Source organism: Anguilla rostrata, chromosome 3 (genome assembly GCF_018555375.3).
Source record: "Anguilla rostrata isolate EN2019 chromosome 3, ASM1855537v3, whole genome shotgun sequence".
NCBI classification, from domain to species: Eukaryota; Metazoa; Chordata; class Actinopteri; order Anguilliformes; family Anguillidae; genus Anguilla; species Anguilla rostrata.
Window position 1 is genome coordinate 48,070,681 of NC_057935.1, and position 14,080 is coordinate 48,084,760.

The 14,080-nt window shown below is 37.7% G+C and overlaps 1 protein-coding gene across 2 annotated transcripts in view; it reads left to right on the top strand.

Annotated features, from left to right (window-relative positions):
* The first annotated feature begins 9,402 nt into the window (after positions 1–9,402).
* Positions 9,403–14,080, top strand: part of LOC135251012 (glypican-6-like) — a 204,935-nt gene continuing 200,257 nt past the window's right edge. The window contains exon 1 of one of the 2 annotated variants that reach the window (XM_064327935.1): positions 9,403–9,933. In XM_064327935.1, coding sequence (XP_064184005.1) covers positions 9,783–9,933 — 151 coding nt within the window. In that variant the 5' untranslated portion in view covers positions 9,403–9,782. The remainder of the gene's footprint in view (positions 9,934–14,080) is intronic. The other variant, XM_064327936.1, reaches the window with a different exon arrangement.

Sequence of the window (14,080 nt, forward strand, 5' to 3'; positions counted from 1 at the left end):
TTGTTGACACAAAGCAGCACGGATCCATGGATTCATGCTGTTCATGCCAAATTCTGACCCTGCCACTTACTTGTCACAGAAATCAAGATTTTTCAGACCAGACAACATTCTTCCAATCTTCAGTTGTAGCCCTAATCTAGCCTTACCTTCCTGTTCTTAGTTGACGAGAGTGGGACCCGGCATGGTCTTCTGCTGCTGTAGCCCATCCACTGCAAGGTTTAATGTGTTGTGCATTCAGGCATGCCCTTCTGCACAACACTACTGTGAAAAAGCTGTAATTTGAGCATTTGTAGTCTTTCTGTTAGCTTGAACAAGTCCGCCCATTCTTCTCTGACCTCTCTCATTAACAAGGTTTTTCGGCACTGAACTGACGCTCACTAGGTGTTTTTTTTATCATGCCATTCTCTGTAAAGAGACTGTAGTGCCTAAAAATCCCAGGAGAGAAGCTGTTTCTGAGATGCTGGACATGTCATCATGCCTGGCATCAACAATCATACCGCAGTCAACTGTTGCTTAGAACAAACAGCTTGCCCATTCTAATGTTTGATTGAACAAAAACATAGACCTCTTCACCATGTCTGCGAGATTTATATATTGAGTTGCAGCCAAATGATTTGCTCTTTGGAGGAGGAGTAGGCTATTTTCGGTAACAAGCCGGTGTACCTAATAAAGTGACCAGTGAGTGTATGTTCCACATTACTTTGGCACTGACTAGGAGACTTGAATTTAAGATTGGTTGGCTGTCTTTTTGTCTCTTATTGACAAACCTGATTGTTGTCTCATTCTCTCCAAACAAAAGGGTAGTTTTGTAGTTTTCATTAAATATGCAAAAGTTACAGGTTTACTGTACAGGAATATCTCCAGTATTTTTTGTTTAAGAACCAACTCAATGAAACACACATAGGTTTAATGGTTCCCTCCCCCTGCAAGTTCAAGTGGACAAGGGTTAGAGTTCAGAAGAGGGGTCCTCTGTGTTGCATGTTTTGTAGCATATTTAAAATTAACTTCAGAGACTGATATAGCCAGATCATTTCCCTCTTCCACAAAATATGCCTTCATACAGTGAGCAGATTTGGTGTTGTCCTGTGCCTCCAAATTCTGCTAACACAAATCTTGGGAAAGGTTTTAAACCCACTATGCACTTCAGGTCAAAATGATAGCACTGCAATTCCATGCCTATGAATGAACTTTTATTGCCAGTATACTGTATGTCTTGTCGTACGTGAAAAAGTTAGTACTTAAATGTCATTCTTGTGTTCTTTGTAAGTGTAGTGTATTATAGATTTAAGTCAGATAACACATTTAAACAGAAATTTAAATTTGAACACAGTAGCCCTTGGAATGTTATTAATACATGTATTTTATTCATTCAGTCATTTTGTGGAAATGCCTATAAATATATCATGTACCTGATCTGGAATATGCACTTTCCAGTTTGCAAGTCAGAAAAATTATGTCAAGCAAACTAAACCTTTTTTTTTTTCTTTTTTTTTGTACTGTAACAACAGCCATAGTATACAATTTTCTGTTAATACTGAAGAAGCCTAACTGGTCTTAAAGTTTACTTCTAAATTCTTGGAAGGAATCACACCCCTCCCAGAAGAATTAAAGTCCAGAAGAGATAAACTAGCCTGGCCAAACCCCAGGAGCAAATATGCAGTAGCATAAAGCGAGATTCGTAATACATTTTGATTAATTTCAATCTCAGGTGGGTGCCTTCTGTCACAAACCCACAGTTCTTGACAAAATATCTGGCTTGCTAGTTTGGAAGTGAATTAAGTGAATTAATATTCCTCCGAAATACTGGAAACCCCACATTTCATATGTATTGACAGGTATGACAACCCCCCCCCCCTCCCCCCCAGGCTATATCAGTTACGCATTGAAAAAATAATCGGCTGAAGCAAAGCAAAATAATGATGCTTAGTCCACTTGGAATTTCCCAAACAAAACAATTCATTTTTTATATATATTTCTGTGTAGGTGTGTGCAGAATGTCTGAGTATGACTGAATGTACTATTTGTTGACTTTCTGGGTAAATACTGTTAAACAATCAATTTATATTACAATATTAAAGAGAGATTAAGGGAAGCACCAGAGCACCGTAACCTGACATTTTCTTTACTCTAGAAAACATTCCCTCAACATTGAAATTAGTTTAATTCAGATTTTTGGTGTGTATAGACCTCATTGTGTTTGTGCCAGACACAATCTTTTATAGGGCCATTGAAAAAGCTTTAGTGGCTGCAGTTTTAGTTTGAGTGTGCAGTCATGCACATCACCTTTACCTATGGCACAATCACCTGCTCTGTAACAATGGTTCACTTCAGTGCTTGTTTGATTTACCACAGAGAAACATTGCCTGCACTTCATCTTTGTCTGATTCTTGGATTTTTCAGCTTCTAAATATTTAATCAAAGCTTAAAATGTAATGCAATGGTATGGTAAATGGCTCCGGTGCATTTGCATATTTATGATAGCCATATGAATTATAAAAATAGGATAATGACAGCAGACACATTCCTTTCAGTGAACTAGTGAGAAAGATTTAACCCATTACTTCAGTTATCATTACTGAAAACAACATAAAATGCAAGTGAATTTAAGTCATGCATTCATCCTGTGACTCCACTGTTACCTTAACTTAATTTATTGAATGCATCTTGTCGCCAATGGGTCTAAACTTATCAATACTACAAACCATGATTGTGATGGATCCTTAACGATAAATTTATTAATCAGTCTTGCGAACCTAAGACAGGGGGCTACACACGTGCATTCACATTTCTAACTGCAACTTATTTTATCAACAGTATTTTATTTTAGATATCAAATGATTATAGATTAAGATGTAGATTATAGTCATGCCCTATGCTTAATACTCATAGCCTTATAGTGGTCTGCATAACTAACCTTTTAGTCAGGTTCTGCCTCAGAGTTTTCATCAGGTCTTCCCTGTCAAAGAGAGAATCTCTTTTACTTTGCAATTCGCATTATCAGTAGTACTGTATTAACTATGATTGTGCTTTTCTCTCTCTTGTTACTCACATAGACAGAATGTCATGGCATCAAGCATTAAATACTGGACTCATTAGAACAGATTATTAAATATAGTGTCGGTCATATTCTTTGTATCATTAGACTGTGTGAAGGAAATTCATATTTTTGACTACTAATTGTCAGGCTTGTGTCCCTAGGTATAATTTCTAATGAACTAGTTTTAGTTCCCACTGGCTGACTTTGGGTTTAGTTGAGCATTCCATATCAGCTATTGTGTCACTTCTTAGTGTCTAACTGTTTTTACACCTGTAACATTTTTAATGAGGTACCATAAGATTCTAAACCATGTGTAAGTCCTTTCTGAAATGTCATATTTATAAGTGTTTGGAAGAAAAAAAGGCATTCCAATTCCTCTGTCCATTTAAAAGTTAAGGTTTATGTTAGCTCCCCTAAAAATGTACTCCTCATTCACATTTTACTTACAATATGCTCACTAACTGTCTAAACAAATTTTTGGAAGACTCTATTAGCTGTATTTGTTCCAAAGTATTCCCATATTGAGCAGGTGTTATGCTTTGGTTTACAGCCAACGGGTCCTTTAGAGTACCTGTTGTTTCTGCGTGACCCTTCCTGTAAACTATGAATAATCCTCTGAGAATTACAGAACTCTGTGTTCATAATGGATGTTTTTGACTTGTAGCCAGGGAACATTCTGATCATATCAGCTTTTGATGTAGGCAGCTGGTTTTGTTTTGAAACACCTGTTCAAATCATATTTAAAGTTTTTTTTTGTTTTTTCCTGGAAAATACTTTGATGTAGGGTTCACTCTTGTTGAGTTCACATCATGGCATAGTATGGGATACTGGGGCTATATTTTGTGGAAGCCTTTTGTAGATTTGGAAACTGGCATGCTTGCAAAACTCCATTGCTATATTGAAAACCTCCATCAGTGCCAATCCAGTGTATTGCAGACTGCTAAAAACAAAAAAGGTGTATATTTCAAATGTCTGCTTAATTATGTCATTAAGTCAGATCGTTGTCATTGCCCATTTTGTTATCTAATATTCCTTTAATAGGAAATGAAGTTAGGCCTTGAAAATTATTTCATTGAGCTTGAGGAGATTAAGTTTGAGAGTGGATTAAATTAATAATGTGCCTTATGCAATCTTTGGCAAGGCAAAGGTAATATTAAAGTCGTGGTAGCATAATATTGTGCATACTAAAATATTAGTGCTGAGCCTTACAATTGCTTGTATTAATTTTTTAAAAATCCTAACTTCCTGCTTCCAAATGACCTCAGGCTATGGCAGGCAACCCCCTCTTACTGGTAGGCAAGAAAATACATTTAAATTCAGGCTACATATTCCATGAATTTGTTTGTTCCATGAAAATATTTGCTAATTGCTACACTGAGATATGTAGTCTCACTTTTTTATAGTTATCCTATGTTCATCTTGACGTAAAAGCTTCCCATGTTACACCAGGCTGGTGGGGTATACTCAATAAATGATTTCATGTTTCTTTTGGTAGACCTTAATATCTGTATCTGGAAAGCTCCTCCCTTGCTTCTGCAATGGTTGTTCTTGGATTTCTTTCCCTCTCCTTGTACACCAAAATATCCCAGCTTATATACTATAAGCCCATCCCAGAATGTTCCTCCCTCACAACAATTGGGGGAAGCATTATATTTCACCCCAAGCATTACATCCATGCCATGGCTACATACTGTATGTCACATTAGGGTCCATGGCACACATGGAAATATCCACCACTTAACCACTCAGATGAAAAACATTATACAGAGTGAAATACACATCTGTATAAGAACGTGACTTTGCCTATGCATAACTATGGCCATTTTAAATTTTTGACAAAACCTACTTTGTGCAAACATGTCCTCTGCCATTAAGATGAGCGTCATCGAATTAGGCTTGAAATAATCTGTGGAGTTGGAAACTGAATAAAAAAAGATGAACTTTCAAAGTCATATTTTAAAATGGCTGTCATCAACCAATGAGTTATCAGTGGGCATGTGACAGGCTTTGCAATGGATGATCATCATGAAGCTTGTTCACCTTGCAGCTATGTAACATTTTTGGACAGAAACTGTTGTACTGTTCATCCAATATGTGTCTTTACAGCTTAAAAATTAATGGTTGCCGCATTATGCTTTGCCTCCGTTATTTACTGCCTTCGGTTAAATTTTTACTTGTGATTCAGGTACACCACTAGTATGATTATGATATTATTAAAGCTTCAGTAAGCTGCTAAGCGGGGTAGCGCCCATTTCAATATTATTATTATGACATTTATCCAGGCATGAATATTCCCCAATGGCTCTGTCAGTCACCATTTTGACAATGTACTGCATCTGTTTGATATACAGTATATTTCATTGTAATTCAGGCAGTATTTTAAAATACCTATGTTTTGTACTATATTCACCCCAGCGTCAAACATATTTACTGTAAGCATAAATGCAACACCTCATTATCAATCTCATTCAACAACGTAATTCAAAACTAACTCTTGCCTCATCCAGAATCTTTATGCTAATCAAGCAGGGGTTATGCCCATGAAGAAAGCAGTCATGTGTTAGGGTGTCAACTGTTTTGTGGTTTGTTATGCCCTGCAAATTGAGAGACATTAATCACCATTTTAAATTGTCACTTTGCCTGTGTTTCCATTGAGAGCCCTCTCTCTCTCTCTCTCTCTCTCTCTCTCTCCTTCCATCCCTCTCTCTCTCTTTCTGTGTGTGTGTGTGTGTGTGTTGGTATTTGTGTCTGTGCAGCAACAATATGATGTAAAATAAGACAATTTTCTTAAATAGTCCTGTCATAATACTCTGTACACTTCAAAGTTTGAAATATTCTATGCCCATGTCTACTTTTATTTCAGTTCCCTGTACTGGAATTATTAAGTGTATTTTATTTATTCATTAATTTTTAGTATATTGCTATAGAATCATTAATTAGTACATGACAGTGATGTGTAACTGCAGTTTGTTTATTTTTTTTTTGGGTTATCCAAAGTGTGGGCATCAAGAACATGTTCTCTGTTAATTGAAGAGTATGCACACAAGCGCCTATGTCCTTTGTTCCCTCTGCAGTGGGCACAACAATTTCTGATGCTGTAATCCAACAGGCAGTTACAGGACCAGGGAATTTGCGACTGACATGGCTGGTGCATGAAGACTGTAGGTGCTTCATGACTTGAGTCCCTAATGAGTGATGTGGTGGGGAGTACTTAATAACTTTCTCTCTGAGTGATGCTATGGTCATTTATGGATTGTCCTGTTAGAGCCCTGGTCACAGTCAGCACTGGCATGGTCATGATTTGATTCCCCACTTCTCTAAGATTAAATGAGGTGGATGTTTTACCTTGGCGCCATATTACAGGGCATTTCCGTACATATACTGTTTAGGCTCTTGTGAAGTTCAGGTTCGCATCCTGGTTGTGTCAGGAAATATACCCTAGTGTCCTCAAGATTGCTGCTGAGTATTTTCCAATGACTTGTGGCTTGTCGATGAACATTGTCCAATATTCCTCTCTCAGTCACTCATCACTGTGCGGATCCTGGATGATAAAAGCAATTTACCCTCCGCGTCACTGTACAGTCCAAGCTGATGGGGCAAACACGCTGACATCTGGAAAGAACAAATCTGCTTTAAAGTAAGTTGAACATAAGCAGGACTTCTCACACAGAGGAATATATTATGTATTATGGAAATTCAACAATATAGACTTGACTCAGTGTCTTCTCTCTTTGCTTATCCACTCCTTATTGTTTTCTACATTTGTGACTGCATATGGGTGGCAGTGTCCCAGTGTTCAGGGAGTTTAATTAATTGAATCAATCAGCAGCCGGTTCAGGTGTTAGAAAACAGGTGCGTGGTCTGTTTACCTAATCAGTGACATAAAATGAGTGCTGCAACACCAGCTTACACCCCAGGCCAAAATGGCTGGAGTTCTGTAAAACCAGTTTTGATAACAACATCTATAAAGCAAATGAATGATGTGTGTTTACCCATCCCTCAATTTTCTAAACCAGAAACTTGTGATCAGGGTCATGGAGGGGCTGGAGGCTATCCCAGCATACACTGGGTGAAAGGCAGGAATACATCCTGGACAGGTTACCAATCCATTGCAGGGCCTACACACTATTTGCTCACGCATTCACACCCAAAGGACAATTTAGACTCTCTGATTAACCTACGTGTCTTTGGACTGTAGAGGAAAGCGGAGTGTATGCCTGTAATGTAATGTAATGGAGTACCCAGAGAAAACCCATGCAGACACCGGGGGAACATGCAAACTTCACACAGAAAGGCCCTCGTACGAGATTCAAACTCGGTACCTTCTTGCTGTGAGGTGACTGCACTACTCGCTGCACCACTCACTGTGCTGCCTTTTATTTTCATACTAACTGATTTTTAATGGACATTGTCCTTGGAAGCCATTGCTCAAGGAATGATGAAGCATATCCATGAGGTAATGACTTCTACCCATCCTCATCTCCTGTTTCAGAATTCCTTCTCTGATCAGCTGTTGCACTCTAATGACTGAAGACCTCCTTGGTATTGGCAGGAAGTGAATCATGAATGTCTTGCTGAGATTTCTTCTAGCTCTTTATTGATTCTACTCAGGACCTCTCCCTATCCATGCATTTACTTAATATTAGCGAGGGCTCAGCCACCGGTCTGTTTCTCAGAAACTGGAAGTGCTGCCCACTAACGCCAGGTTGTATTTTTGGCTCTTTTTAGTCACCACATTTTACCGAATGGACTGTACACATCATTTATACTGACTTTCTTGTGGCAAGTGAGGCATAATAACACAGTCTGTCTTCAGGAGTCACTTCTGCAGTATGTTCTCCGGGTGATGGCTGGCCATGTACAGAGCCTAAGTATGGATAATTAATGGACATTTAAAGAAGTAGTGCCGTTCTGCTCAATCTAAGCTTCATATTATATTTACTGTCACAAGTTAAGAACTCAGTAATAACATACCACAAAGGAATTTCTAATCACTGCTTCTTTCACAAGCTGTTACTAGTGAGCTGACGCTGGCATTCTAATGTCAGGTACCATAGGTAGGCCTACATTGAGGCTGGCAACCAAGTAACACAATTTCACTGATGAAGGAAATGTTCTTTTTGATCTACAATTTCTTCTGACCTTTCAATTGACCTTATAGCCTTCAATTTGCACTTGTTGCCTCCCGTCTTCAGAAATTACATTTGGTGTGATGGCACAGCTCCACTAAGGCATTGTACATGTCCTCAATGTAGGCCTTCTAAAGACAATTTTGAAATAACCAGAAGGGTGCTACATGAATAAAGTCTCCAATTAGGATAGTGTCTGTTGAGGAAGTGAGTGGATCATGAAGAGCAATAAATCTCACATGGATAGAATATTCACACCCCCTTCTCTTATGAAAAATACACCTTGTAGTTTGTCAAATGAGATACAGACCAGTCCATTGACTAGAAAGACTGAGAAGCAATACATTTTATTCAAACTTTCTCCCAACAGGAAGATCGTGACATTGTGGATTGTGGTGTGATTATGGTGTGCTTCTGCAAATAATGCGGCTGGTCCATGTAATCTACAATGTCATATTTTTAATGTGGTGTATTATATACTAATTTAAGTATTTTATTTGAATTGGTTAGTATGATAAGTATTCGTATCACAGAAATGTGTCTGACCAGTCGAAGTTTGATATTAATTTTGGGGGGTGTATGTACAATGCTGTCCAGTGTTAATTCAACTCTTAACAGATAACATTTGGTCTCACTTTACTGTGTGGAAAGAACCAATTAAGCACTACCCTTTCTTTGTAAATTAATTTTAAGGACAAGCTATTATTTATTCCAGGCCATATAGTATTGGCAATTAGCACATATTCACTAACTACACTTTCATTTCAGTAAATGGAAAAAGAAAACATGCATGGGTACACGATGAGGAAATTTACAGCAGTCTGCAATGATAAGATTAGATAGAAAAAGTATCAGCCTTGAAACCTGATGTAGGCAAAGGTAACGCAGGCTAACAGCGGTCGTATGTAGACTGTCTTGCATTGGTTGCATACCATATGCGTTCTTACATTTCTGATTGAAATTATAACCGACACATTATACACAAGCAGTTTAGGTGTATCGAATGTCCCTTGTTTAAAGTCGGTTATTGTTATCCTGCGCGTTTAAATTGATTTAGTTGATTAAAGACAAAATCAGCCATGTTTTTAAAGTGTTTAAATGTGTATTTAATCGTGTAATGAAATCATTGATTCCAAGGGACAAACCGAAGGCTTTTTAAACATGCAGCGGAACAAACAGGAGTCTGATCGAGGCAGACTGCTATGTGACAGCTACATATTCCATTCCGTGTTTTGCTGTGCGCTGTGACTCGGTGCCTTGCTAATGTGCAGTGTGTATATAGTTCTCCCAAAGATTTCGGCTTTCCTCCGGGTAGATGGTAGGCTAATACAGTATCTCCTGAGAAGTTGACTGGACATATCACAGGGCGCCGCTTCCAAAGCCGGATTTACGTGGTTATACTTGGACTCAAATCGTGTGTTTTCCAGGGAAACGTCAGAGTGGCGGTGTTGGTTGCAAAGTAAAGTACGATTTTTCATTGATAAAGATTTTAAAATCTGCAGCCGAAAAAGTGGAAACTACGGTGCTCTGTATTATCCACGGATTGTACAACCGCCCGGGTTGTTTAACGGGAATTCGCTGTCGAACAAATACGGATTAATCAAGTTAAGTGCAAAATGTTGAGAATACAAGCCTTGTTTTGCACTTTCTCAGTGCTGGCTCTTTCAGGTGGAGCTGATCTAAAAGCACGAAGCTGCAGTGAGGTCAGACAAGCCTACACCGCTAAAGGCTTCAGTCTCGTTAATGTCCCTCATCAGGAAATCTCAGGTAGGTAAAGGATACGATATGAATGCTATTTCATATCGTCACTGATTTTTTTCTTCCCCGGCACATTCTTTTTAGCGGTGCCTGCATTTTCATTCAAGATAGGCTACTGTGTGAAGATGCGCGCTAATAAAGTAACGCACAAGGCAATCGAAAATGCCCCCGTGTAGTGACCGATATGTTTAATTGAGGTAAAGCACTATGGTGCAGTTAAATCCTCAAGTGAGAAACTTGTCATGACATCTCCACGAGGATGCCACCCAATCGCATGGGGTTTTATGCATCCGATCAGAGAGGTTAAATGGACATTCAATTATTATTATCGATAATTTCATCTCGTCAACTTGACAACAATACAGAACACACAGTTAATTGGCTTCAAGTGGCCACTCTCTTGTGGATTCCCTCATGATTAGGTCCAACTTTCTGTCGTACTTTTCCTTTGTGACTGTAACTTTGAATAGCCGTGTTTTCCTTAATTATACCGCCGTCTTCCACGTAGTTGAGGCCAGGTTTTAATTTAATCCACATTACGTTATGAATTATACAGTATGGATTGCTCCATCGCTGCAACTGTTGCTTTATGAAGTTTAAGTGAAAATCAGTTGCTGAACTGTTTGCAGCAGTAAGGAGAAATGGTAGTAGGGAGGCCTAATTAAAGGAAATGGCAGACTGCCACAGGGAACAAGAAATCCAATTTATTGAATTGAATCCAATCCTAAAATATACCACCAAGTAATGTTGTGTCCCTTATACTTTCAATAGAGTAAGAGAGAAAAAAAAAACAATGTTGCAAGAGAATACAGTCATCCCTGTACAGTTCTTTCAATCAAATGGCAAATTAAAAACAATTGCTAGAATTGAGCATCTTTTTAAAGAACTAAACTGCAACTTCACTAAATGTTCTGAGATCAATGGCAAGCTAAATTGAATGCTTTTAAATGATTTTTTATATCTAAGGAAAATAAAGCCTTTACTGTATAAGTTTGTCTAACACTGTTTGAGCTACCCCCGTTGTGATTTATTGCAGTGTATATGCTTCAAGACCGGCATATTGGTACTAATAAAATGCCAATATGATACTATGTAGGTTTTAATAACAAGAACTGAAAATTAAAAATTCTTTGTCATACTCAGTACTGTCTGCCATTATGCTTTCATGAGCAATGTAATCCTTATATTTGGCATATATGACTGATGCTGCAATTCTACATATTTGGTTGCGTGTGTGAAAAACATCAGGTCCATTTGTTGTCCAATGCTGTGCAAGCATGTGCTTTTGATTTGTTGAAAGTCATTGCTGTGATTCTATAGCAAGCATAACTCTGGTTTAGATCTACTGTAAAATAGTTATGAATAATGTCACAGTTTATAAATAACACATCTTTTTCTACGTAAATGAAATACCCAGACAAACTATGTTTTGTTCCGTTCCTGTGGACACTCCTTTTAGTCTAAGGGTTCTGTATTCTTTTATACAATTTTCATTTTAAAACAGTTACTTCACTTCATGTTAACATGATGATTGTTTTGACAATGTTGACAATATCATTGACGTGAGGCTGTAAAGGTAAATGAATTGGTGACATTTTGCTTGACTGAATATTTGTTCCCGGGTAAAATTTTGTTACACGTGTCCAATATTGTATCAAACTTTGAACGAGGAACCTTATAAAATGTCCAGCAGGGGGCTCTCTGTCTACAGTTGGATTGACTGATCTTTACCATTGAATTCACAATGTTCTTACAACTGAGTTTTATACATCTACTTTCATATGTTGCATGTAGGGCTTTTTATCTGTTCTGCAACAATCACATTTAAGGTTTAACCTAAAATCATCTTATCTGATTTGTGCAACTCTGAGAACATACTGCTGTGCAATATAACCAAACTTTGCATTACAAGTGAAAAGAAATGTACTGTATACAGAGGTGCCAGTTAAGGCTAATGTTGCGACTATAAGTTGTGAGTTGGAGATGGGGTAAGTTAAGTGTTTTCCTCAGCCGTCTGGTGTGCAACATATGTCTGTTGCTAAAGGCAAGTAGCAACATATTTCCCTGGCAGTGAGTGTAGTACTTGATATTTCCATTTGCTGGTTTGTTTCTGCTTCAGCTCTCCAAATTCCTTGCTGTTTGATTAAAGTGTAGGTTGGCTTGTAACAGACGTTCATGTATAAGAATGGAAGCTGGATGGAGTTGAAGGCTGGTGGATATTTTTTTAAATTGTCATGGTGAAAGAAATATAATTTATTCTTGGAATTTATATCTTGGAATAAATGGGCTTAGTTTTAGTATATAACATCTACATTTCTAGTCCATGGTATAGCCTATAGACTGTATATGCCTTTAGCACCTTAAATATGTGTTTAGAAAAAAAAATTATTAAAACATGTTATGAAAATTATTTCAGTTTGTTAAAGAGAATGCTCTAAATATCCTTTGGCAGACAGCCATCTTAATGTTATATTGTTAGCATGGAGACAGGCTGTTCAAACAAGGGAAGGCAGAGGCTGTTTAATTGCTTCTATAATTGTGAATCATTTAAAATCCAGAGCATGGTTTATATTGTAAATATATAAAGGTGAGCACTTTTTTAATTTGTCAGTTGGTGTTTTTTCCCCTCTAAAGATGGGTCAGTGAAGTAGGCTACATGTGGGTGCATACCAGTTCTCCATAAAATATCATATTTACTTATGAGCTGTAAGGGAATAGTGAGAAGGCTCATTGGATCATTACCAATTTGTGTGTGTGTGTGTGTGTGTGTTTTGAATGTAAGCTTTTGCATTAAGTGATACACTTTATATTATAGTGATGAGAAAGTGACTTTCTCTTGACTAGGTGTAATATGGGCTACTTTGTCCAACAAAAAGCTAATAAATTAAATAATTACATCATGATAAATCTATTATATGACTCAGGTTGTTTATAGTACACATTTTAATCAGTTATTAGACATTTTAATCACAGAGTGAGAGATGCTGTTTCTTTCTAACAACTGCAGACAAGCACACAATGCTCACGTTTGACAAATGAGGTCAGATGCCATGTTTATTCAAGATAATGATGGAGTTGCATATAATGAGCTCTGATAGTCTGATCACTACCTGCCAGTCACTGTTCCTTATTCATAGAACATGACAGCATTTTACCAAGTGGGCCACGCTACATTAATTGTGCTGGTATTGTGACCCTATGAATGTGTGGCGCATATCTTGTTCATTATCCCCAAGGAAAGGACAATAAAGTTGAAAGGAGGAATTTAAGTTCGCTTTTATAGTCATTTGGCCACCCGTGCATTAAACTGTCTTCAGATTACCCAAAAAACCTATGATGCCTACATACAGAGGGTAACTGGGAGACATTTTTGCCCGCTCTCATTTTCATTTTGCGTGATGCTGTCGATAAATCTGCATAATGCCTGCTCGTACCATGCAGAGCGAAATAGGCTATAACAGTTTATTGTATGTTTATTGCCAGTCTATTGAAACAGCTACCTGTACAATTCTCATCATGACTAGCATCATTTTGCAATAAAAATAGCATAATTTTGCTTAATATAGCGTAATACAGGTTGCTTGTTTCATTTTGTGGGGTTAATTCCTATTCTAAAATAATGACTGTTGACAAGTGGTAGGCTAAGCCATATTGAATTGATGGGGCACATGTCAGAGGACTGTCTGATGCTGTGGACATGTGGAATAATTCATATAACTAATATTTTTCCTTGTTCATCATGTTCAATAAGTCCAACCAAAAACTGATACAAAATCATGGATTTTGGATGTCAGCCATTTGTTTGCTGTACATGTTTGGTTAGCTTCCATTAAGTGAACATCAGAACTGGGTCATTTTCATGCATTTGAGTCAGCTCTCAATTTACAGAGGTAATGAAGGAGGGCAGTGCCAAGTAAAATTGAGGTACTAAGGATAATGCAGATGCCCTCAATATTAGTATATTTCAATCTTATTATTTAACGCAGTGTCTCTTTCCTGTGATGGTCCTACCCATCTGAAAATAAAACCCACATACAGTAATACAGTTGTTGGGCCAGTGCGTTGTCTGGTCTTGGTATCTGCAAATAAGCATTTTGCTACAGATTTATCTTTCGGATACTTTGTGACAGTACAGAAAATGTAATAGTTAATGTAT